The 27,332-nt window shown below is 35.9% G+C and overlaps 1 protein-coding gene across 4 annotated transcripts in view; it reads right to left on the bottom strand.

Annotated features, from left to right (window-relative positions):
- Positions 1–27,332, bottom strand: part of STRN3 (striatin 3) — a 60,196-nt gene that overhangs the window by 21,634 nt on the left and 11,230 nt on the right. For 2 of the 4 annotated variants that reach the window (XM_054634054.2, XM_054634051.2), the window contains exons 2-8: positions 19,076–19,179; positions 12,391–12,464; positions 11,688–11,769; positions 11,241–11,420; positions 10,644–10,776; positions 9,390–9,531; positions 4,088–4,198 (exon numbers count right to left, since the gene is read on the bottom strand). In XM_054634054.2, coding sequence (XP_054490029.1) covers positions 4,088–4,198; positions 9,390–9,531; positions 10,644–10,776; positions 11,241–11,420; positions 11,688–11,769; positions 12,391–12,464; positions 19,076–19,179 — 826 coding nt within the window. The remainder of the gene's footprint in view (positions 1–4,087; positions 4,199–9,389; positions 9,532–10,643; positions 10,777–11,240; positions 11,421–11,687; positions 11,770–12,390; positions 12,465–19,075; positions 19,180–27,332) is intronic. The other 2 variants (XM_054634052.2, XM_054634056.2) reach the window with 2 other exon arrangements.

A 27,332-nucleotide genomic window follows, 5' to 3' on the forward strand; every position in this document is an offset into this window, starting at 1 on the left:
TGGACAGTTCTCTGACAGTTCTCTACACCACACAGACTACAAAGCTTGTCTTCGTCTTTTTTACAGTCAGCCATCAGCCAGGCACCTACAGTGATGGAGTAGATATATCCTTGAAGATATTACAGAGCAATCAATAAAATGACAGGATAAAAGTCATGACTGGGACCCTGTTTACTTTCATGAACCCTTTGCTTTCCAGAGAAAAAAACGTGTCTTCTCCATGTTGATATGCATGAATGGTTCTACACATTGATGCAAAATGCCACAAATGGCTTATAAACACTTCCTCTATCTGAACTGAAAGCATCTTCTCCAGGTGCTTTCATGCCAAACATATGAGCATGACAAGTTTGTCTCGAAGCATACTCAGAAGAAACTAAAAGTAGTCCCTCTGCTCTGCTATCTTGAAGCAGCCATTCACTTAGTTTGTCACTAACTGGGGGGCTGATATCCTTGCCTTTTAGTGTTTTTCAGTATGTTTGGGCACTTCTTGTCCTTCAGGCATAATCTCAGAACAGTCCTCAAACATCATACAATACAGAGAGAAGTTTACAAAGGAGCAGCTGCTGTTCTGAACAACTTCTGTGCATTTCATGCTGAAAAATGTGTTAGCATTCAAGACTGTGCCACCACTACAGAAGACTGCCCAAGTTTCTGCTTTCATGTAAGTGCAAGTGCACCTTCATGTAACTGTTCAAGTATAGTAAATGTTGCAAGGAGATTTTTAAAGAAAAGAATGTGCCACCTCTGCATAAGAAACTATGGTCAAGGAAGAAAATGGGATGACCCATTTACCCTCAAAAAAAGCCAAGGACAAAAAAAAAATTGACCTGGTATGAACAGAAGCAAAAATTAACAGTACCATCTCAGTGTACTGTTCTTCAAAGATCAAAAGTGAAAAAGATAACTGAATATTCAGTGATGAAAAGTTTTAGTCTGAGAAGCCTTAAGCAGAGTTTTATTAGGTGGAAGATGTATTAGTCCAAGTCTGAATATAACACAGAGATTCTTATATGTCAAGAAGAGGTGATGATAATGAAGATGGTGAAATTCAGATCTCTTTTCAGTCCTATCAACTATTATACTATTTCCAGAAATCAAGGGTAGGAAAGTGAACTGTATGGATACTGTTTTGTAAGTACAGAACAATCAAACTGAAGGAAGAGAGCAGGAAAGTTTTAAAAAAAGCACAAAAAAGCTAAAGAAAAACAGTAAAAGTATCTTCATTTCTACAGTGATATATACATATATACACAAGCTGTGAAAACTTTCAAACTGAGAACACATTATGTTGACCTCACAGAATGAAATGAGATATGCAACACCTCCACTACCACACCCTGCAAAGGTGACAGGCTATATCTGAAAAATAGCCATCCCCTGACTTACCAGCCAAAATTGATCTTACCAAATCTGGGCAAGAAAGAGGTCTTAAATTCAGCATATTACTGAAAAGAGAAGTAGACATCTGCTTTTGTAGACATCAAACCTAACTCTTTATCTATGTATCACAGTAAGTCCTGGACAGGTGTGGTTTGTTTGTCTGCTTCTGGGTTTTTTTAACACAAGAACTCTTCAATAAACAGATTTTGCATTATTATACAGCTTACATTGTGAAGGAAATTAAAGTTGTGAGGTGGTGGACTTTTGTTTTGGAGGGGTATTTTTAAAGATCCTTTCATAAAGAGGTAGTAGTTCCACATAACATGGTGACTACCTGGACAGACACCCTCTTTTTCCCCAGCAAACAAGAGTACTTAATGAAAGCATATGTGCTAACAGAAGATGACCTTAATTAAGATGTTCCACCCAAAAGGAAACATGAGGATACAGACTAGAGAAGTATCAAAATATAGAATCAGATGTACTTCACTTATTTATGTGTACATGTGGAACGAAAGTTTCCATAACTGAGGCCAGGGCTGTGTCTGCCCTGTTATGTTACAGTCTAAATACAGATTATGGCAGTTACAGATGCAAATCCAACAAAAGAACCCATCAGAATGTCTGTCTTATTATGCTGTCTTCAAAGTATTGCAAAAGATGACATTTAATGCACATTTGTTTGACATTTATGATGATACATATTACCATGCATATAAGCTCTGATGGGACTCAAATTCTGATAGAAGTCAAAACAATGAAGGGCAAAGGAAGAGATATGTATTCAGGATGAAGTCCCCAAATTATCAGATACGAGCAGCAGGAATTAAAAAGCCCTTCAACACTATTTTCAGTTTCAGAATGTTAAAAAGCTGAGGGAAAAAAGTCTCAAAATCGTATTTAAATCAATCTGCCCAACCTTGAATGCATACTTTTACTCTGTGTATGGAGTTCTCTCATCCAATTAGCTCAGTGATGTAGATGCTAATTTTCAACCAGAAACTATCATGAATGTGACAAGCCAAGAATCTCACAAACCACCTTTGAATACTATATGTGTTCAGGGTTTCCCAAAGGAGAATTCAAACTTAAAAAGCTAAAAATGACTTATATCACTTCTCAGCACTGTCACACAGTGGTCTCCTAAATACTGTCTTCTGTGAACCAAAGATTTCAAAATTCCTTTAGATGAAGAAAAATTCGTTACTTTGCAGCTACTATGGTTCAAAATGTCTAAAATGTAAAGAATTTAGTAAGAAAATGTCAAATAAAAAGTTCATTTTGGTGTTAAAAATAAATTTATAATGCTACCATATATTTTATGCAAATTTGATGTCAACTGCTGATTTACATGTTACATGCTGATACACATTAGCATGCAGATGACTACTGTAGGTTCTCGTTAAAGCAAAGACTAAAAATCTTTGCTTTGTCAAAACTTTTATGTTTATGTGTGTGAACAAGTCATGCAAAAATGCTGAAAAAACAACTAACATGCACTAACTGACCAGTAACCATTAGGTGTTACAAAGTAAATTGAAATCTTAATAATTACAGAAGTCGTCAGTAAGTGTTGTATTTTAATTATCATGTAATTTAGTTAGTGTATACCCGTACAATTTTTCAAACTGAGGAAAAAGGTTTTTACTAGTTATCTCCAGAAATTGTTAAAAAATACTTCCAAAATAAAAGCACAGCAACCATGGGAGCTTCTCTAAAGCGACATGGGATTCCATCCAAAGGGACCTGGAGAAGCTCCAGGAGCAGGTCCATGGGAATCTCATGGGTTTTAATAAGACCAGGTGCTGGTGCTGCACTTGGGTCAGGGCAAGCCCCAGTCTCAGCACAGGCTGGGGATGAACAGCCCCAGAGCAGCCCTGCCCAGAAGGACTTGGGGGTGCTGCTGGCTGAGAGGCTGCACATGAGGCAGCCATGGGCACTGCCAGCCCAGAGAGCCAAACGTGTCCTGGGCTGCATCCAGAGCAGCGTGGGCAGCAGGGCCAGGGAGGGGATTCTGCCCCTCTGCTCTGCTCTGCTGAGACCCCACCTGCAGGGCTGCATCAGCTCTGGCTGCCAGCACGGGAAGGACATGGAGCTGCTGGAGTGACTCCAGATGTATAGAATGGATTTAAACTAATTACATTACAAGCATTTCCTAATTCTCCATGCCTGGGGCTGTAAAAATAATTACAAGACCATAAATAGCAACTGATTTTAATATAAACTTGATTCAAGTTCATATTAAAAAAAAGAAAAAAACCCCCAAAAAGTAAATAAAAAACCCCACACCACTACCCCAGAAAAAGCCCAACAATCACTAGTCCCACAACAGTATCACAGTATTATACTTTAAGAAGCAGATGAAGTTAAAAACTTTCAGAAAACTTCTTAAGAGTACCAATGTTCTCAAAATGCAAGTTGTTAATTATTTTTACACTAACATTTCTATGCATTTAGTTTTCTTCACCTCTTTAACCTTGAATTTTTGCCTTTTCAACATTTCTCATTTAAGAAATGCCTGTCAAAGGTTTTGATATATTCACATTCAGCAGGTAGAAAGTTAAAGTTGGTTGCCCCCATTACAGAAAATGATGCTTAACAAAAAAAAACAAAAACAAAACAACAAACAGAACTCATGAGAAAAAATGTCTTCAATATAAATAGGCAAAAATGTTGCATTACAAGATTCAGAATCTGCACTTACTCTTTACCCCTTTCTTCCCCTTTCGTTCCTTCTTGTACTGTTCCTTCAGTTTACTTATTAGTCCCTGGTCTACATCCCAAACCTCAGCAGTTGGGGACAGGTCATCTTTGTCTACATGCAGCATATTATTAAAAGAAAAAAAATCAGCAATTGGCAATGCAAGCTGTTGGTGATTTACTGTCATAGCTGTATAAGAGCATTAATAAGAGTTATTAATAAATCTTTATTTTAAAGGTGCAGTCTCCGTTTTAAGTTTATAAAAGACCAAGTTTCATTTAATAGTTTTCCAAGGCACTGTATATTATCAGTTACATATTTGAAAATTGTATGTTAATTTGTTACCAAGGAGCAAACAAATTAAACTTCATAAGTAACTGTTTATGTTAGATAATTCGAAATACACAAAAAAGTCATTGGTATTTAGAAACAATTACTGCATCTTTAGAAAGACAGTGTTAAGAAATTATTCAGCCAGTGTTGAATAAGCAAATAAAAGCATTCATGCTATATCTCTCATGAAAATGCAAGCTGAGTAAGTCAGTGCCAGTTTATTCATGAAGACCACCATGCATCCTTTCGCATTCATTCCACATGCACAAGAAAGAAACCTTGCTCCTACATGTAACCAGAGAAACAAGTCTATAAATACAGTTTTTCACATAAAGATGAAGAAGAGTAATTTGTACAGGTGGACATCCCACTGCATTCCAGAAATTAAATCATAATTAGGAGAAACACATTTCACAGTAGTTTCAGAAGACATATATTTTTCTTTTTGACAAATATTGCAGAGTTAATTATTCTTTATGAAAAGTCAGTTCTCTACTTTCCTAAATTATCCACCTCAGTAATTTCTGGAAACTTAGAATTACTAAAAAGATAAACCTGTTTCTATGACAAGGCAAATATAACATTTGCAGAAGCACTTTTGCTAGTAGACAATCAGGCAGCAAACAAACTTGGTTTGTGTGCCAGTTTAGCTTTTTACTCTCAAATTCTTTAGGCATGAAATCACAAGACTTAGCTCCTCAGTTCCCAACTTCCAATCATATTTACAATATAATTGTACCCATTTTTGAAGTTATAACCATTATAATAATGAAAGTATACAAGAGGAGTCATACACAGCAGAAATGAAGTAACATGCATTTAAAATAAAAAAAAAACCAGGAGTTATTCCAAGCACATGTTTCATGACAAAACATGACAATGAATGAGCAGACAGATACCCTAGGATACTGATGCATCTGTCATCATTCAATGACAATCTTGATCAAAGAGGTGGAATACAGAGATGGCAAGGGCAGTGAAACATGAAACAGAAGCATAATGGCAGAGTCCCCTGAGCTGCCCACAAAGAACTCTGGCAATGAGAAGGGAACAATGACATCCTACACCAAACTACAGCTACATCTACCAAACTGCAAACACAAAGACCTCAGTCTTTCTCATCACTGGGCCTAAGCATTGACAGAGAGGAAGAGTGATTACTCAGGAAACACAAGAAGCACAGAAAGGTAAGTCAGAGAACATGCCCAGTCAAAGAGGAAAAAAAACTGAAACCGCTAAAGCTCAATTAAAAGAAAATTCCATTAAAATCTAATTAAAACTAATTAATAAAATTCCAAAGCACCATTAATAAAATGAAAATAATCAGCTAGGTTGCAGCATTGCAGAGAAGAATTAGGGAAATAAACTGAACCAGAAGATGATCCCATCTAACATCAATGTAGAGCTATTCTAAAAAATGCCATTTGGGTACATTTTAAAAGGTGCAGTGCATTAAACTGGGACAGTGCAGGTAATGACAAAATTAAAGTAACATGTTCAGTCTGTGTTCTACAGTGGAAGTTTAGAAAATGTCTGTAGAGTGCAAAACAAATAGGGCACTGAATATAAAGACAAAGAATTTGAAGGAACTGGGCTCATTCAATCAACAGAAGAAGCACAAGCCTGCAGACATAAATATTCAAAACCAACACTGTTGGCTGCAAAAATGTAGGCTGCACATAGAAAACTAGATAAAACACAAACTCGGATTAACTGGGTAGGCTGTGAAATGAATTTCAAACGAGGTTTTTAGGAAAACCCAGCAGTGTTTCTCTCCAGCATGCCTAGATATATTAGGCTATTTCAGAACAGAGCCATGTAACTAGAAGACCTCTGCCATTGCCCCCAAGAGTGGTCTTACTTGCACTAAACTGATACAGGACAGCACAGAGGACCCTGGATGTCCATTGATCTATATAACTGAGTGGAGAAAGGCCAGCTTTAAATTATTCTATTTTTTAGAAGTTTTTTGAAGATGGCCCAAGAGACTGTGAATTTCAGTCATATACTGCCACCCAGAATTCTGGGCAAATTCTCTCAGTCATTCTCTGACTTATGGTCCATCTGTAAAGAGAACTTTTGTGTTTCATGAGGAAGAGAAAGCCAGTGATGAACACATGAAACCATAAGCAGAATAAAGAGACCTCATAATAAGTGACACCTGCAATGTGTAGCACAATATATAACAATATGTATATATTGCTGTTTGCTTAAGCAAACTGCAGTTATAAATGCATTTTTTTCTTCATACTAAAATCACCATAAGGATTTTTTTTTTTAATTTAAAACTGTACATATTTTTTTAGTATGTCACATCACTTTGACTCTTCATTTAACACTGCTTGAACTTCCTCATCTTTCACTATTTTGAAGAAAAGCTGTTCCTAAGTAAAACATGCTCCATGACAGAACACTTTAAATCACAATGTTTGGAATTAATTCAACACTCTAAGTATGTTAAGGCACTTAATAAAGTATGTCTTCATAAAAAGCTGTAATACAGCAGAAAATAAAAGCAATCCAGACTTCCAAACACTCAGTGACAGGTTAGAAGAAGTCATCAACAGCAAAAATGTAACTATCAAATTTGGTGTTGAAATATTTTAGGATACTGAAAGTTGGACCTTCAGATAATACTCTCCAATTACATATTGTAAATATTACTAAAGCAAACTAGTCAATATATTTAGAGCCTAAACATCAGATGCTTTCCAGATACGAAACAAAAGCATTATTACTAATTAGAGAAGTAAATACTAACTTTTTTTTCAGAATGCTTAAATGTTTGCAAAGGTACGAAGAGATAGAAGGAGGCTAATGACAGGAAAACAAAAACAGGAAGAAAGAAAAAACTATGAAAACAGAACAGAGCAACTCCTACATTATGAAGAAAAAGATGGATTTAAACTGAAATATTTAAGTTCATGACTGATGCAATTGTTTAGGAAGTAATAGTACATATTCATTTAAATTAAGTTTCCCCTCAACATAAATAACTAACTGGATGGACCTGATATTTGAAGTAACAAGTTTCATAGAGTTTAAAATAACTAAAATAAATTGGTTTAGGCACTGCATTATTTTATTTTAGAAAGCATTTAAGTGGGACAGCATTTAAAATGCTATTTGTGATAGTTAACAGAGAAGTCTTGTCATATTTACACTGATCTTTAGAAAGTAACACAATCCCAAGATCTGATGGACTGTATCCTTAAATGCCCATTTAAGGAAAGAACATCTGTACTAAAAAAAGTATGAAAAAAATATTACTATTACATTTGTAGGCATGTCTTTGACTGATTTAAATAGTAAGTTACAAAATATACAAAAAACTTATGAAAATTGTCTTCATACAACAAAACTGAGAACATACTTTGAAAGATAAACTTAGTTTCATGTTTTATTTCCTCCTTCCCACTTTCTTGCCTCAGATACAAGTTTTTTGGTAGCAATGGGATTGCTGCAGTCAAATCAGCTGTCACAAGTGGGTACAAACTCCTAAACTGCTCTGCCTTACTGCGCTATGTGTTTATTGAAAATGTAATAAGCATTCAAACAGCTGTATGAAAAGCATGGTGGGCCAATTTTAAAACAGACCTGAAAACTGGGTAACTACTTGAGAAAATGCCAGACATAGAACACACTGGAAAGTAATCCTTGGAAACAGTGACTTGGAATTTCAATGGACAAGCTAGTTCCAACAGGAGGTTTCAGCAGTCTGGATAAATCTTTGACTGCATGAATTACAGTATCAAACTATCTTGCCTTTTATATACAATAGTAAAACTAATACTAGAACCACAACTTTCTACATCACTATATATTTGAAGGGATGTTGCAAGCAAAGTCAAAAACTCTTGCTTCAGGTGCTATGAGACATCTTTTACCAAGAGATCTGCCTGTATGCCTAAATGAAAAGATCATCAAGAAACTGTTCAAATAACATCAACTTCAAAAGGGAACAACAAGAAGCAACTAAAATGATACTAAAAATAGACAGTTATTACCAAAACTAAAGGTAACAGCTTGCTCAGCTTCATCTTCCAACTAGAAATAAGACTGAGTTTTAAAAGTAAAGGTGACTAATCCTTTGATACTAGTTTTTAGGAAAGAATGCTTTCAAATCCTTGTTACCTTCAAAATCAAGACTGTATTATTTTCCTGGAGATGGGCCATTACTTAATTTTTGTAAATCTTTATATTTTCTTTGCTCATTGGGATGTTTATTGAAGTATGAGTACATTGTCACACAAAATGCTCAAACAACACAACCTAATGGCAGTTTGGGGCTTTTTTCATTCATAGTCGATTTCCCATTTAAAGGCAGATATCCATTATTTGGATCACTATTCTTTTTCCTATACAAATTTTCTCCTTTCAATCTCCTCTTTTGAAACGTGTACGTTGCAGAAATTACTGACTCAACATATTTTGTTTCCCATCAAGTTACTAATAAAAAGTTGGGCTATTAGAAAAGGTTTTGATTTTTTTTTTTAATTTTACTAATACAAGCCACATTAGCAACAACATCTAAAAATCTCAGTCAGAAAAATAAAACAATGGTCCATTTTTTAAGTACACCAAAGAAATTAATTTAACTTAGGTACAAAAGTTTGAAGGTCCCGATAAGAAACAAATACAAAAAAAAAAGAAAACTGTATTTGAAAGCAAATTTAATCCAGTTATAAAAACATTCAGAATCCTAGCCTTTTTTACCTAACAAAGAAAATATTCTCCTCTTACTTTTGAAATCAGAGACAAAACCTGAAAGAAATGTACTACAATTGTACTTGCAGGTACAACAACATATATATGAGAGTTTCACCATACAATATATCATTTTCTAATCATCAATGTTTTATCATCACATTCATCCACACATCCACACCATTTTAGGAAGTATTACAAAACTCTTAAGAAGTATCATGAACAAGTTTTCCTTTATATTTGAATGCTTTTATTAGTGTCTTACCCCACTCTGTTCCATCTCCTGAACTTCGAGCTTCTCCAGCTCCCTCACCATCTTCAGCTGTCACTAAAAAGTCAAATTCTTTCAAAGCTTCTTCAGTATCAGGGTCATCTGTAAGGTCAGCAGCTAAACCTTCATTACCAATCTGCAAGAAGATAAATATTTTCCTGCATTTGAATCATAAACAGATTTTCTAGTCATTTAGGTTAGAAGATATATAGGCTATTCTCACTGAGTAATTTGTTGCAGGTGAAAACATTTTTCAATTTAAAATGCAGAAGAAGAAACTGTGATCTCAGTTGGCCTATCAAAACAAAAAAGAGAACAGTGCAGTCTGCTGAATGTCAGGAAATAAAAAGAACACTGACACTAGCTTTCGCAACAAAAATCTCATACACCCCAGCCTTCAATTTTTATTTAACACAAGAATTAGAAAACTTGGTTGATTTTCTTGCCCTATCAATAGCTCCGCAGAGAGAGCTTACGAACTATGCTTTCTACTGGTCCAAAAGCCTTTCCTTCTTTTTCCTTTCCAGTTCCATTTCAGTGTTAAGCACAAGCTTAGAATATAGAACATTTTAGGAAAACTCTCTTTTTACTATTTCTAACCATATCTTCACCTTAAACAAAACAAACAAACTCTCTGCTGATGCTAAGGCATCAGTGAAAAGTTTTATTTTATTGTTCAGTTCAAAAAATTTTCCACATGAGATTATTTGCAAGATGTTCTTACTTCTGCAGAAAGAGATCATTTTTATAAAGATAACTATAAACGATTCTTTTGTTTTCTATTAAAAAAAAGCTTTGTCAAAAGTCAAAAAGTGAGTGTAAGATCTTCATATATGCTTAGAGATTTACTTGATAATCTTATTACCAGACTTTTGATAGAAAAAAGGGATTCAACTTAATGCTTGAATAATCTCTTTACCAGAAGTCCAAGGTATGGTGAAAACCCCTTCCTGATAAATCAGTTTGGGAGATTTAAGGCTTGCATCAAGCCAAGCTCACGCTACCAACTATTCAGGAAAATCCAATGCAGCATTCCTATTTGCAAACAGCCTGGTTAGTTGCTTTGAAGTTTGCAATGTAATATATTAAGTAAACCACCACATCTACTAGTAATGCATCTGCGTATAATCCACTCTGATAACAATAGTGCAACAAATACTTTGACATTACATATTTCTATCATCTCTAGAGAAAAAATTCCTTTTGAAAGGGAATTTCAGATCTATAATAAAAAGAAAAAAAAATTACTTTGTGTTTCTTATTTATCCGATGCTTTTCTTTTCCTTCTGCAATATCTTCTATCATGTCATTCTCCTCTTCTTCATCACTATCATCTGCATTTTCTAAGAAATTGAATGTTTCAAGAACATCACCAGAATTCCTATATAAATAAAAACATTAAGAGAGAATCCATTTTACTTGCTGAAGAGATTTAGAAGCTTAACCAGATTAAAAAAGATTGCTACCTGACAGTTTAATAACTTAAAAACCAGCAAAACAAGAAACAGCTGAATGAAGAAGTTGCTACATCTGCTTAAGTCCTTATTACAAAAGCACCGTTCAATAGACTCCTTCCTTAAAATAACGACTCCAAAGTGATCACATTACATAATTTAACATCAACACACAATTTTCCTGCATGTCATGTTAGTATAGCATACATGTATGTATGTAATAACCGTATATGTTCTTATGTACAATCAATTTCAGTTAAGTTCATAATTGTGGTGAGCTACACTCACAGGTGCTCACAGGCTCTCCAGCCAAAAGTTCAATGTGAACTGACCAGTACGCATCAATGACTAACCAAATCAAGCTTTATGCATTTCTTATCTCTTCACTTACCTTTTGATTTCCTGTCCCTTTTGTTTTGACGAAGGAGATTCACCCCCATTCAGGATCTGTTCTAAGTTCTTTGTCTCTACTGAACCATTTGGTTCTGAATTGGAGAGCCCAAGCAAAGACCTTACCCGCTGGGAGCGTACATCCAATATTGTATCTGTATAACCTACTTCCTGAAGATACCTAGTTATGTTAAGAGAAGAAAGAAAGAGGAAAGCAGATTTGATGAAAAAGGAAACTCAGTATTCACTGCTAAAAATGAATGTCATTGTTGTATCATTTAAGGAAAAATAAGCTCACATGGAAAACCTTACTCTGTACTGCTTAAAGCTCAGGACTCTGAGGTCCTGAAGAACAAATCACTATTTGCCTACCTCAGTTACGTTTCATAGAGCTCCTCAAACTGCGAGAAAGAGTATGAATACACCAACATCCAACAACGCTACTTACTGTCGCAGTAACTGTCTGCCTTGCTTCCAGGTCAATTGGCTATTCTGAGGTACTGCAGGAACCTCTGTATCTTTGGTATCTTCTGAAAAACACAGTGCCATAGTTAGCACCTAATTTATACTGCCTTTAGACACAAACAAAAATTCCCATCAAGTCAGAAATATGCATCATGATCTCTAGTTTCAACTGGGTATAAATGTACCCAAAATGTGGTACTTGGAAAACAGAATGGGGAGGGAAAAAGGGAGCAGGTGGCATATGAATCTGTAGACCACAATTTTAAGGCACTCTATACAAATACAGGCCCAAAGACCAACATTTCAAAAGAAGTCAAACGCAATTCAACTTATTAAAGAGCCCAGCATTATTAGGAGAAATCCTTTCTCCCATCTGCAATACTTTGAAGAGCAAAACTGGCATTATCAACTTGATATTTACAACAAAATCAGATGCACTCCAGAAAAGCAGTTAGGATAGCTTATTTTTTTCTTCTTTGGAGTCTTTTCCTTGATTTGAGATAAAAACATTCACAGCTTCTACAAAAAAAAAAGTCAATTGATTTTGATTTTCAGATTAAAAAATATTTATGCCATTTACCCCATAACTTCCCTAGACATATTCCCTATAACAGACCTATGAGGGGGGTGCAGAGAAGAAAGCTGCAATAAATTAAACAGACAAAAATTTATTGTAAAACAGTTACCTGATTCAAAAGTTGGCATCTTCAAGTCACCTTGGTTCAATTCTGTGCCATATTTTAATTTATGATATTTTGCCCTGAAAAAGTATGCAGATGTTTATCAAATTAGTAGACAAGATTTTGATCAACTCAAAACATTCTACCGTTCCCATTTAAAGCAACCATACCAACATAGTACAATTAATCCGGCTAGAACTGTTGTGATAATTCTTGCATCAAGCAATTATTTCTAGTCTTTCAAGAACACAGTTTTGAGACAGTATTTTGACAATTACTCACAATTACCAAGTAACTTACAGACAAGAGTTTAGTGTGTTCTCCAAGAACGTGGGGTTTTTCCTGTGTATCATCTAATAAGAGAATCTTTCAAAAGCCAGCAGGTTCAAGAACTTAGAAGAAATAATTTCTCCAGTTGTACCACTGTCATAGGTAGCCAATCACACTACAATGAATGAACCTATCTGGGGTTCCTGCCTATCTGCCACTTTTGATTTCCGCTTCAATTTGTCTCCTGCTCCGTCTTTGCTTATGATGCCTATCCCTCAGAAGAGCCATGTTAGAGTGATTGTTTCTCTCACCACCTGTATTCTCTTCTGGGTTTTTTCCTCCTCATTGACAGGAGGCTTAGCTTCTGATTTCTTCTTAGTCCTCCTATGCAAAAGCACCTCAGTCCTTCCCATCTTCTGATCTCTGATTCACTAACCCTAATCTCTCCTTCTCCATCTGATATGCCAAGGCCTGAACAGCAGGCCTAGGCCTGAGCTGACTTACACGATGAATCCTGAGCATGATGCAATTAATACCATCAAGCTTCTTTAGTTAAAAATAGATGATCAAAATATTTATATTCGTTGTTCTTAATGCCAAACTGGCTGCTGAAGAGATGTCTGTATAATCTTGTGTAAGATATATTAAGAGATTCTCCTCACTCATGTCCCTAAGGGCTTGTTAGTAGGAGAAATCCTCCCAGACTATCCCTAGAGACTTGTTAGTGGAATATTTTAGGCAAAAAGCCTCCCAGCCATGGCCTGGGATCTGGCCCTGGCTAGTCAGGAAGCATGCCATCAGAACCAGATTATTTCTGCAAAAAAGGCTAACAAGTCACTTGGACTTGTTGATTTGGGCCTATAAAAGCTGGACCTGTTTTTGGGCAAACCTGAGACCTCACCTATAAGCAGACACATACCACATTAGGATCTTCCCAATTGCCGGGAAGGCTTCTCCAGGTCCTCACTGCACAAGGACAGTGACTCTGGATAACAGTGAAGTGTTTAGGCAATTGGTGATGTATCCTCCTCAGTCACTAGTCTCTCTCTCATATAGTAATGATTAGATGTATTACCTTGCTTATTTTTGCTTGTTGCTAAAGCCAAATGAGTAATATGCTTATTGTTTTATCAAATGTATCCCCTTACATCTGCCTCAACTTTAATTAAGACCATTCTTTCCATGGGTGTCTGTGTCCATCCCACCACCCCCATCAATTGCCCAAACACCATCACTTTGTAAAATACTGGTCTTGGTGATACTATTTCCATGAAAGTATACATAAGCCTTCAAAATCTTATCCTCTACCCAAGTTGCCTATCAAAATGTCTTCAGCTCCCTTTACAACCGGGAATCTCATCCAAACTACCCATGCCTATATACTGGAATTCTCAAACTTCATCACTGATCTTTGACAGTTCCACTTTTACCTCCTAGATCCTTTGCAAAAATACTCAAAATCTTATGGTACAGAGCTCTAGGTGTTCTGCACTAGAGCCAAAGTGAAAACTGTCCACAAAAACATTAGCAGCCATATTTTGATGAAGCCCTCTAAGCAATATAGTTGTTATCACTCCAAATGAAACATTTGACCAAAGCTTTAAGAATAAACTGAACAACACTTAGCTTCCATCAATCATAAAAACTATTCTTGAATATGAAACTTCTCAAGCAAAGACACATAATGGAACACGTGCTGGACAAAATCAAGGATTTCCAAATACCCTTCTCCAATGCCTGAGCCACTATTGCAAGTGTTTTCAAACTGAAAGTATAAGTTGGTACTCAATGGCACCTTATTTATTTGATGGCAAGGATTTTCTTAAAGATTACAAAAATTTCTGCTAAAATTGCAATTAGGCAGTCTCATTAACAAACTGTCAGTAGATGGCACTATTGACCCTTTTCAGTAAGATAAAATCCCTCATTTCATGGCAATCACACTGTAACTGAAAAATTGTAAAGCTCCTGAAGACTTTTTGTGACCTGAATCCAACTGCCAACTAAACAGAATCATATTTTTCAATTATTTATGAATATGTTCATAGCTCATCCCTGCACTAGTTATACTGTCTACCTCAGGTGCTCTCTTTAAACTGAGAGACAAAACTTTGTGCCCCATTGTAATAGGGCAATGTTCCACCAAGCTTCCCAAATATGAGACGCACAGTGAGACTGGAGAAAATGATTATTGGCTCAAGACAACTGAAGCGTGTCTGGTTAACTTGAAGTTGGATGGGCTAGAGTTTGCTAAGTCAATCCCTTGTGAAATGTTTTTTCTTGATTGAATGTTTGGTTTAAAATTTGCCCTTATTTTCAAAAGCTTGCTGTTCAATCTCCTGAGAACTTTGTCACATTTTCTCATTCACCTGCCTCAGGATATTAAAAAAAACCCAAACCCCTTTAAGAAACTTGTCAAGCTAGTCTGGGGCTTTACAAGTACATACTACAATTTATATGCCCTATAAAGTACTGTCCATTGGGGGGGGGGTAAAAAACCCCAGCAACCCTAAAAACCAAAATGAAAATAATTCAAGTCAAATAAAGTTAACAAAATATTTTTTACTCAATTCATAAGTGAAGCCAATAAAGCACTATAATTGAAAAGCCAACCTAAATTTCTTCAATTTAGAGCTATGACATACTACTTAGGAGCAGTTGTTCCATTTTGGAGTTACAATTTCAAAACATTAATTAAAATTCTACTTTAACTATTCATTAGCAGAGATAATGATGTATCTGATCTAGAATTATACCAATGACTAGCCACTATAAATAAGAGAAAATATTGCTACATGCAATGAGACCAGTTGTCTTTCACATCACAACTTCAATTTCACAGCAAAAATTTAACCTTATTAAATTCCAATCAACTATGTATTTGCACATCTATTCCTTTCCCTGATGGGGGCATTACTAAATATCTTAAAAAACACTAACAAGCTACAATGTCATTGACAAGTCACTGACAATACTCCTCCACACCACAGAGTAACTGAATTCTACAAGGTGCAATGTTTCAATCTTTGGAGTGTTGACTTATCTAAGGCTAGGTTTCCATGAGTAAAAAAGAGATGAAGAAACAACACCCTAACTTGATTTAACTGCTTCCTGCTATTTAACTGTTGAATCACACCACTCAGTTGGAAGGGTGTAAGTTAGCTCCAGTCCAAAGCCCACAAAGCCAAAAAAGAGCCACAGCTTTATGATTTCAGCAAGTCTCATTAATTTAAGCACAACACTATGCTAACAAAGCTCAGAGTGGCTCAGAGCACACAACAGACAACATCTGCCTGGGTCTGCAAAGCACCATAAAAGAATACACACTAGATACAAACCAAGAAACCCCATGCATGTAACTGCATAGGACCTAATTTTATTACTAAAAAATTATCAACTATCAAAGCATTTAAGGACACTAAAATAATAACATTTTACTTGTCTAAAAAAGTATTACACGTACTTAGAGATAAATACTAGAAAAATCAAACTACTTTGTAACAACTACTGCATTTTACTTAATCTTACACACTGATGTTCTGCCTCATAAGCTTTTTCTTAAAAATCACAACAGTTGTCTGAATGAGTTTGTTCCTGACTCCTAACTGGTATTTCACTGCATGAAACTTTTTGATGGCATCAGGGAATTAGCAACAAGAAAAGAAGAAAAAGGGTCGGGGGAATCAGGTGCAACACCAAAATTTGCTGTCAACAATCTTCAGGTCTGAAATTCTCAGAATTTATTTTGCTTTGGAGCTGGAGTATTTTCTTTAGTTGTGATTCTTCAGGGGAACAATGACAAAAAAATAACATCCATTATCCTGAATGTCGAGTGCAACAAGCAAGAAACCAACATAACATAATTCTTGGATGATTTACTGGCAAGTCAGTACCTGCTTGCTTTCAATTACTCAATCCATCATACCTTCACAGTTAGATCCCCTCAAACTACTGAGCATTTGTAGCTTCCTTGTTCCCTCCCACACATTCACCAGTCAACTCAAGCTTCAATTCCTACTTCTAGCAATCTTCATGAGAATTATGGCTGAAACTTATGCCAGGATCTTCCTCTTAAAACCTACTAGAGGGCTGGATTGCACCCACTATCCACAAGAACTAAAGCAAATAGTATGTTCCTGCTGTTATTCTTCTGGTGTATATGTTTACAAGTTTCTTAGCCATCAAATGAATTTCAGAATTTTGTGGGAAGACTATAAGGGCAGCTTCATTTCAGGAAAGGAATGAGGTTTCACCAATGCCATTCTACTTGAAATTGTGCATCCTGTTATAGGATGCCTTCACGCTGCAGGTGAAATTAAGTGCCTCTGATTTATCTCAATAAGTGGGCAATTCTCACTGCTTTATGGTGTACATTTGCAGAAAGTCCCTACACAGTACACAGTTCATTCCTGCCAAAATACACAAAACCTTTTTCTTCAACTTCAGAAAGTTACTTACATGCAAAACACCTGCATCTGCCATAATGGCATATTATTTCTTTGATTATATGCTCAGTGTTAGTTACACCCCAAGACCTGCATAACTTTCATCTGCCTTGAACCCAGAGTGACTTGTATATTATCTGAAGATATTGATATGACAATGCAACTTTTAGCCATATACTGGCTGGAAGCCTTGAGTTACTTTTCATTAAGAGGACAGGGCTGAATGAAGTAATAGGTCCTTTATGCCTATTACTTCACCAGAAAATATATGATGTGCTGATGTGGCTTTCTGTATGAATATACAATGTTTTCTGAAGCACCTTGCTGCAGTGTGAAGCAATATCTCTTTCAGCTATCCCAGTTTCTCAGGTGTGCCAACACCTTCTCCCTTTCCCCCCGCCTTTGCCCCCTTGCTAAGTGCTGTCCGTCAATCTTAACATTCCAGCAAGGGCATCTCTGATTGGCGAAGTTCAAAAGATGCGCCTCAACCCTGGGGTCATTGGCCTAGCCAAGTGACATTTGTCCCCTGAGCCTTCCCCCCCTCTTACCTAGTGGGTGGCACACCTACCCCTTCCCTCCCCCTGTCCCCGGGGTTAAAAGGACACTGGCACCACACGGTGGTCATTCTGTTGGAGCCGTTACAAGATTCAGATGTCTGTGACCCTGGAATAAAACTCTGGATTAAACCCTCCAGCAGAATCCATCTCCTTTTCTCCTTCACCATCGCCTAAAGCCTTTCCACCAGAGGTAAAACTGAGTTCCTGCTTGCCTGGACTTGTTCCAAGTGCCAGCTGCAACATACAGCCAGCCAGGGGTGTCTCTGAGGTAAAACCACCTCAGTTGCCGCCTCTGGTCAGGCAGCAAGGGACAGAGGAGCCCAGGCACGTTCCATCCGCTAACACTGGGATCTTATTCTAATAGCACCTCTATACTGGACACTTCACACAGAAGAACAAAGCTATCTTGCCAAAACATTAGGTTTTAATAGGAAAACAACTGAAACTTATTTCTGTACTAGTCCCTTACTGATAACACTGATCCATAAAGTAAAATATATTTAGACATACTTACGCTTGGACAACTAACTTAAAAATAACCAGGTGAAATCTCACCACATTTTGCTACAAAATTTTAAGTTTACTCTGACAGGAATGTTCCCCCAAAACCAAAGTACACAAATAAAGACTACAAATTTTGTTGCCTGTCAAGATGTTTCACCATTGGACTCAGCTACTTTTTAGAAGCAAGTTAAAATTAAAAATAAGAACTGAGTCCTCTAGTGAAAGTATAGGCACTTGACAAGATTATTTCCCAAGTGATTTCACAAAATTAACTACCAGTTTTGGTTAAATGAAATAACCAGGCAACAAAGAAGGTAGTTTTGAAGGACATTAGCCTGTACAGACTGAATGGAATTTTAATTTTTTTGAGCAGGAAATCAGTGCTACAGAAAACCTGCTGAGGCTAAATATGCAAGCATCTACCACATGAAAAAAAAAAAAGCAAAAACAACTACAAAATGAAAAAAACAATTTTTAAAGGATTTTGGTCCTTCACAAAATATAGTTTTCATCGTGCAACACATACAACATAGTTGAAAAGGATTAAGAGAGCAGTATTTTTCATCCTTTCCAATTTAATACAACTAAAGCACAGATGAAGGTATAGTAATAAGGTATGAACCCTTTGGGTATGTTCACTCTTACTCAGTATACCATAACTTGAACCCAGAGAAGAGAAACTGGCCCATTTGTCTATTTAAGACAGAAGTCCAAACATTTTGCAAATTATGCAACTTTTTATTAGAGAAGACACTAAGTTGTTAGCAAACATGGTGAAGACAATCAACTTAAAGGTAAGTTTACATAAAGTAAATCACAATAATCTAATAAGGCATTTCACTTAATGGAAGGGAATTCATCTTAGTCTATGAAGATTTTCAGGTCAGAGAAAAACTAAATCATTTGTATACCTACCTTTCTTGTTTTAATGCATATTCCAACATTTTTATTCTTCTCACTAAATCTTTCTTCAAATTTTCTTGGCCCTTTCTCTCCCCTTGTAAAAATGCTATCCGAGCCTGAAAACACACAAAAAAAGCAAAAACATATTTTATTCCCTTTGGTACCCAAAATAAAGCAACAAAGTCTGTCACACAAGGAAGAAAATAAGAAGGAAGAAAGAAAAAGAAAAAAAAAAATTTATTAATTATTTCAGCAAGTCAATAACAACAGAAGTATTTCTACCCTAGACTGAGTATTATTTTCTTTTCAAGATGAACCTGTATTAAAGCCTGTGTAGCAACTCTACAAGAAGGCACAAATGGCAACCATATGAAACATTTTGATATATACACACACTTGTGTCCTTGGAGCATTTTTAGCATAGTTCTATTATACATCTTCTTCCAAACCAAAAGCCATATTAAATTAGGTACACTGCAACTAGCAATTCACCTTTTAATGCCACTATACTGAACAGATTAAAAAATTATTACCTAAATTCAAATACAGAACTTATAAATCCATTACACAGGAAACAACTATTTTATGGATTCACATTTTATTAGTACTGAAAACAGCTGAATTTTAGACTATCAAGGGACATTTGGGTTTAGTGTGCTGCTCTATATGAAGAAAAATAACGATTTCTTTTTTTCAAAGCATCAGTCATACTACCCACCTAACATAAAAAGAAGCAAGGAAAACTCCTACTTGCCTGCTAACCTAGTAGAAGATAATAAACTCAGCAGAACATATAAGCCAGCTCAACTAGTGCAAAAAATTATAGTTGAAAAATAAACATAGTAAGTTTGTCAAGGAAAAAAGTAGTCTCTTCACTACAAAGTGAAAGGACTTGTGTTTTGATTTTTGCAAGCCAAAATCCTAGGGAAGACAAGTGAATTAGCAGATAGGAACACAAGATTTAAACAGTTAATGACATTAGTGGATTTGCCATCATCACAGAAACATCATTACAAACTCATTTGTCCTCTCTATGACTTTAAATTGACTGAAGTCATTGAATAGCTAATTCCGTACTAGATTCAACATAAAATTTCTTGGAGAAGGGATTTAGACTAAGGAGTAGAGACCACATTGCTCTACTGAGCTCAAGAACACCACCATTTCATTACCCCAGGAGGCATGGGGAGGAGGGAGGAAGTGCTAGGATCAGCACCCAATCTATATGAGAAGATTTCTGTAAAGGGCGTGGTTGCACATTTTCATTACTCAGTGGTTACAGCCTGAAACGGGCTAACCAGGGTGACAGCATCGACGCATTCTGCATGGCTCCTTTTCTGAGCCCAAGTGATATCACCATGTAAGGCTTCAAAGATCAGCCCTGATTTTAGCCACTCTGGCCTTGTGCTCAATGGTGAACCAAATAAAAACATGGTTCTTTACTTTGCGTAAGTTAACTCCTGATTTAATCAATTAAAATCCTGGTGAGAACAAGGCAGTTAAGAGTATTGCAGTTAAAAGTCTGTCATGAAAGCACCCAACTAACCACGGGCACTTGGTGAGAAAAAGTAAGGAACCAAAGTGTATTGCAAGAGAGGAGGGACTGGGGAGGAAACAACACCAACTTGACACCAAAAACCCACAAATATACCCAAACAGTTTGCACAAATATGTAAAGATAAAAGGTAGAGAACAAGATCCAGAATCAGCAAACCCAACAAACCCAACTATACTCAACTGCAACTATGCTAGATTCCAAAACACACTCCAAAAATTATTCTAATCAAAAAGAAAGTTAACAGCCTTCTGCAGAAAACTACAATTACCCATAAGTTCCACTCCTCTAGTACCTAGGGCAGAACTGACCAATTTCACAAGCCTAAAATACTATCCAATTTTCACTAGTCAATGCACAGTTGCTCCACAGCACACATAAAAGAGTTACAAATGTGGGCGTTTTTAAAAAAAATGTTACCTGCACATTTGCACAACAGCATACTACAAACACTTGGGAGTTACTGGCTGCCCACAGACTACATCTACAAAAAAAAACTCAGAACTACTCTGGTAGTTCTCTAATGAGGGTTATGAAAGCTCCTATGCCCTCTGACTTGAATGCAGTACTCAACTCTTTCCAAAATTAAGGTCTTTTGTAAGTGATGGGCTTCTCCTCTTTACTTATCTTCCATTGGCCAGCACCCTTTTGTAACTGTTTGACAAATCTTAGCTGCAATTGTTGACCCTTATTTCAACTTCAGAGAGGAAAATAATGTACTTGTAACCTACACAGAGGGAGGCATCTGCTTCCTAAATGCTCACAGCCCAACTTTTTCCTTATGGAAACGCTTCTGGAGTACCTGGCCACACAGAATCAAGTCTCCATACGTGACAGTATTGCCCAGATCTCATACTTTTCAACCAGACAACTTAATGAGCTACATGATCTTGAGAATTAATCTAGTACAGAATAATGATATAAAAATAAAACCTAAAAAAATATAATAAACCCCCAAAGATTTGCTTTACAAAAAGAGCCCAAAAACCACTTTTCTATACAATAGTGTTTATAACAATTACAGAGTCCAATAGGTTGAGCAGAAAGGTTACCACACAAGAACATGCTTTGCAGTTAAGGCTTCTGACATTTTTGTCAATATTATCGGACTTCTTTTATCAGAATTGCTTTCTGTAATTGTTTGTATACATGTTTGACTGATTTGGGGATTTTTTACTTTTTCTCACTGTAACCATCACATGGCTAAAACACAGCAGAAGTTAGCTATGCAGAAGTTAAGAGCTCACTCTTTAGAAACATGGAAAATCAATTTAGACTTGAGGTATACTTAGTCATCAAGACCTTCAATACAAAACCAAGAATCAGATCACCAAAACTCCGCTCTAGAAATTAATCAACTTGCTTCCTTCAGTCTTGAACTGAGAAAGGACAAATGTGAAACCTGATACACTGCATGACCATGAGCCTTATGAATTAACAGACATCCTTTTTTGAAAAGCAGTAAATCTAGGGTCAATAAAAGCACAAAGTAAACAAATTGCCCTCAGGGGTGATGAACTTAGGTTCCATACACAAGACAAATGCTCAAAAAATTATATCTACATAACACAACTTTCACAATCCTTACATACTCATTTCCTTTGAAACAGTTCTCAGGAGAGATAGATTTGATATGATTTGTAAATATACTGATGACTTAAGACTGAAGCACAAAAACTGGGAAATAAAATGGCACACAACAAATTCTCACTCACCTTTCCACCCCACCCTCCCCAGTTACAACAGAATTCCTTCCACTGCCTTCAACTGATCAGAAAGTCCTCAGGCTGACACCAAGAGGACCAATCCTCCTCCACCTCCTATTTCTGTTCCTTCTACTGTGCTGACTTAGCTGCTTGTGTTGACACACATCGAGTCTACTGAGAAAATCATTCTGTTTATTTTTTACTTGGTTCTGACTTACATCAGTTTCCTGATCCTACTCTGTCTCTAAAGCCACGGGAGTAACTCAGCCTGGCACAAGGGATGCAAACAGGATACTGAAGAAACAACCCTTTCAGTGACAACATTGTCTTAGTTCAGCCTAAACTGACCATGATATCATAACCTGCATTCTAAGGTTTAAAAAACATGAGCAGAGAGACTATGAAAATCAAACACAAGTCTTAACTCTTCTGAATTGAAAATTCAATTAAAATGTATTTTTTTAAATGTATTAGCAAGAGCACTTCTTAAGGGGGAGAAAACCACATTCTTTTATAAAGCATGTAATAGTTCTGTAAGTAAAAATATTGCCACTCATGGCTTACAAAAATCCAGCTGGATTTAGTTGTGCACAGATTCTGTTAGAACAGCTTTCAATCCGGGTAAGGACTGTATTTTCAATTCTTCAAAGCTTAACCAAGGCTTTAATTTTCAGGGCAGGTTCCTTCTCTTCTACCAGCCTGTAAATTTTTGTATTTTCAGTATTTTCACAAAGCCCTGAGATCTACTATGTTTCTACAAAACTGACATTTAAACAACTCTGGGCTCCCTCTACACCTTGGCCCTCAGCTGCAAGTAAGAGTACCACCACACCAACTTGCTCAGCTTTATTATGAAAGAGAATTCAGGGAGCTTTGAGAAGTAGTTAGAGTGACACATACTTTGTATTTGTGCAAGGATGCATTAAATAATGCCTGAAACTGGGCAAGATAGAATTCAAGAATAAAAATAATTACCGAATAGCTGCTTGAACAGTATGGATCCCAGGACAAAGAATTATCTGGGGTTAAAAAACTACAAAATGCACATAAAGAAAGGAACAAATAAAAATTCTAACATGTAATATTGTACACTTTGCAAACTTAGTATTGTTTTAACAGCACGCTGCATTTAAGATATACATGCATTTTGTAGTTGAAAGGGGTTTCATCTTTTAAATAGGAAGTCTGACAATACTCAAAACAGTCTTCCACAGAAACTCTAAGACAAGAAACTTTCCCTTAAATTTTAGGAATAATTAAAATCACATTTCACTGATACTCCACATCCCTAGTATGCAATTATACTGTTTGATCAAAGTGTAACAGAAGACCTAAGTAGCTTACTAAGTAGCTTACTTATACATAACTTTAAATTATTAAAAATATTGTATATCATTTGGAAACTCATATATGAAAATTTAAAGGAAAAGAAAATGAGGATTTCCCCCCACCTCTTATTTTGAAAGAAACTCCTAAAACTTCAGAATTATTTTCTACATGTCATACAGCACTAAGCATAGTAGCATTCACATTAAAATTGCACTTTATTCCTTTAACTTGCCAGAAAAGCTGGACAAACTTCACGTTGATCAAATGTATTTCTCTAAGCCATTGAGGAAAACAGAGGGAAGTTATTACAACATTTTGGGAAGGTAAAATTACATATGTAACCTAAAGGTTATATAGCCATATAGGATTTGATAGTCTTATTTTCTTAATAAATTCTGACATGCCATATTTAAAATACTTGCTGAGCATCTCAAACCTAGTGAAACGTATTAAAGGGAAAAACAGGCATAAAAGAAACCTGGATGGTAAAGCATGGAAGACTGATTAAAAGCCTTCTCTTCCACTGTTGAAACACTAACACTTTCCCATACAATTCAAACAATCAAATTCTAATAAGTTTACCAATACAGGACTACACTCAGAAAATACTTTCTTTCAATTTCAGTTCTGAACATTGTTAACTCTTAATATCTGTAAATTTATTTTGAAAGAACTCAACTGTATGTGAAGTAATTCCAGCTATGCACTGCTTGTTGTTTTGTTTTTCCAAAGTCCATTCAGACTTCCAGGAGGAAGGTAGGAAAGGCCTGCCAGTAATTTTGAAAGAAGTGCAATACACTGAAACTACTCAGGGCACACATGAAGCATATGCTTATCCTAATAGGGCAGGTCACAAACCTCAAAACAACAGGAACATTTTATCACACAATAATATTAATCTAATAGTGATTTTTAGATGTTTATTATGCTGAAAGTGAAGTAGTAGTAGTTCACTCTCATTTAAGAGTGAACACATCTGTGCATGTATCAAAGTTCCAGTTCCCATTCACAAAAGGGAAACTGAACATAAGAGAAGCCTTCACCTTCATTTTTCAACAAACACAGTTTAAAACTTCAACTCCTTCAGAACAACTAAATGCATTAGTTTTAGTGCATTCTTACAGATCTGCTTATGTTTATATATTTATTGTGAATGCAATTAATCCTTAAAACTGTCAATTGAGGACTAAAAGAAGAGATCTTGACTACCATAAATAAATAAATAAATATGTAAAAAAAAAATCTTTATTTTGTAAATTAAAGTCTTGAGATACTCTCTCTAGTAGGCTGCACAGTACAATACATGTCAATGGCAACATCAGGATCATACGTGTTTTAAAGACATAATACTGTTAAAGACCCTGTAGAATAAAAAATAACTGGAAGACAAAAAAAATATAGAAACAACTCCTCATATATATTAACAGAAGATCTTCCCTTCATAAAATAAGCTCAGGTAAAAGATGCGGGGGAAAAAAAAAGAGTTTAACAACTGGTTAACAGCAGTGTACATCTGAACAACATTTGCAACTAAATAAAGTAATTTTCTGCATAGCCTTATGAAGGGTCAGGTAAATATGGGGATAGTGAACTACTACACTTAAGAACAGCAAAGCTAAAATGTTTCCTGAAGGTTACACTTTTACAGATCTTTTCCATTTGAGCTGCTGATCATCTCTCGCTCCCCAATTTATATTTTTTTCAAAAACTCAAGTGATCAGTTTCTGACAGCTTGTTAAAAGCAAATTCTAACCACTAGAAAAGTGATGTCTGGAGCAACTTTTAGACAAGAGCAGCAGAAACAAGAAACCCAGCTAGGTCTAAGGAGGTTAATGACACAGCTGACATACAAGAGGATTTACGCATTCCTAAGTCCCCATCAGGCTGCAGTGGGTATGGGAAAGACCAGGCTCACAAAACTTTCTCCTTTCCTTAACCTGTCCTTCCTCTTTCCAACTCTCACCACATCAGTCACATTGAAAGGTTTGCCTCTTCACTACTGCCAAGCTTAATCAGCTTCTTCAACCAACTCAGAGAAAATCCTCGTCTGTGTTAGGGTCAAACTTCTAAGTTACAACTCACATTCAGCATATGACTGCCTTCATTCTGTCACTCTTCCTGAGAATTTTTTCACTGAATAATTTTTTCTTAGGATTTTTACAACCACTCTCTTAACCAAAGTGGTATTAAGAACAGTACAGTAACAAAATTCATACAATTCATAATTGTGTTTTCAAAGTCTAACAACCCTTTAAACATCTTGGTTTGTAAACAAAGCAAACCAACTCTCTGTCCATAAACTTTTATCCAGTACAGAGAAGCCAGTGGATGTGAGGGGGAAAATAAAGAGAGACCACATGTCCAAAAGAAGTAGAAGGCACTAAAAACAATGGATTCACACACTGGTAGCATTCTCCTCAAGGACTATAATGTACAACTCTAAAAACTGGAAATTATACAACGTTTTTTTTTAATAACAAATGCAAGTGCCTTAGGAGTTTATCATTCATTGATCACTCTTGTAGTAGTGTTCTTCATGCAAGAACAGGCTTATAATATTTTGTTTCAGTTTAAAACTTGCCAAACAATGAGCACATTTAATTTATAAATTAGTGTTTATTTTCAATTTCAGTCCCAGAGATACTCCTTCAGAAAAGTAAGCTCCTGCCTAGGAATGTGTAAAACAACTTTCATCTTCCTGAAAGCACATTCTAGTCTGTAACATTCAATTATAACATTAACTTCAGGAAAAGTGAAAATAATCTGGTCATTATCATCAACAGACTCTAAAAGAACTACCAAAATGCTCTATGCCACAATGTCAGAATAACAGTCACTGTCCCTACATACCAGCTCTCCCCAAAATCAGACATCAGACCTGAGATCCAGATTTTATCAGAAGGCCATTAAACAGGCATTATTTCTTTATACAACTGACAGCTAACAGGAATGCTTGGAGTCACTACGTAATCTAGGCAGACACAAATGATCATTCTGACTTCAAAAAAACCCAATCATTTTTATCTCCAAGTTTTTTTCATCAGTATCAATATAATTCTACTGAGGAATTACAATCATTCCATTGAAATATCAAATGCCATCACACAAGATAATCAAACAGCCAAGTAAAACATAGGCAGCAAAAGTAATTCTTACTAGTTACAAGCACTTACTATTCTATGAAGTGTCTGAACACCGTATTTCAACTGGATTTCTTAAGCAGGTTAAGTAATCCATTAAATATGTTTCAAAGCAAGCTCCAAAGATGTAAGGTAGTCATGTTCCTAATAATAATTTAAGAAAACTCTGCAAACACAAATTAAACTAATTATCTTTACAATTCAGACTGACAATATAAGTATCCTCCCCCAAAGAACTTCCTGAAGTTCAAGTCCCAAAGTAAAACTAATAAACCTCAATCTATTTTCTTAACAGACTTTCTATGGAATTTTAATTTGTTTCACATCAGTTTTTCCAATAAATAAAATAAAAATTTAAGGTGTTCATATGCCTTTTACAGAAAAAAAGTTTTTACAAGATGTTAGGTGATCACCCATTGCATGGTGTGTTTATCCAGCTGTGCATTGGACATTTTGTCCAGAAAGATCCTCTGAGAGAAAGAATCGAAAACTTAAATGAAATCCAAAAGGATTTCATCAGCTGGCTTTACTTGAACAAC

The sequence above is a fragment of the Agelaius phoeniceus genome, chromosome 6 (assembly GCF_051311805.1).
Source record: "Agelaius phoeniceus isolate bAgePho1 chromosome 6, bAgePho1.hap1, whole genome shotgun sequence".
NCBI lineage: Eukaryota > Metazoa > Chordata > Aves > Passeriformes > Icteridae > Agelaius > Agelaius phoeniceus.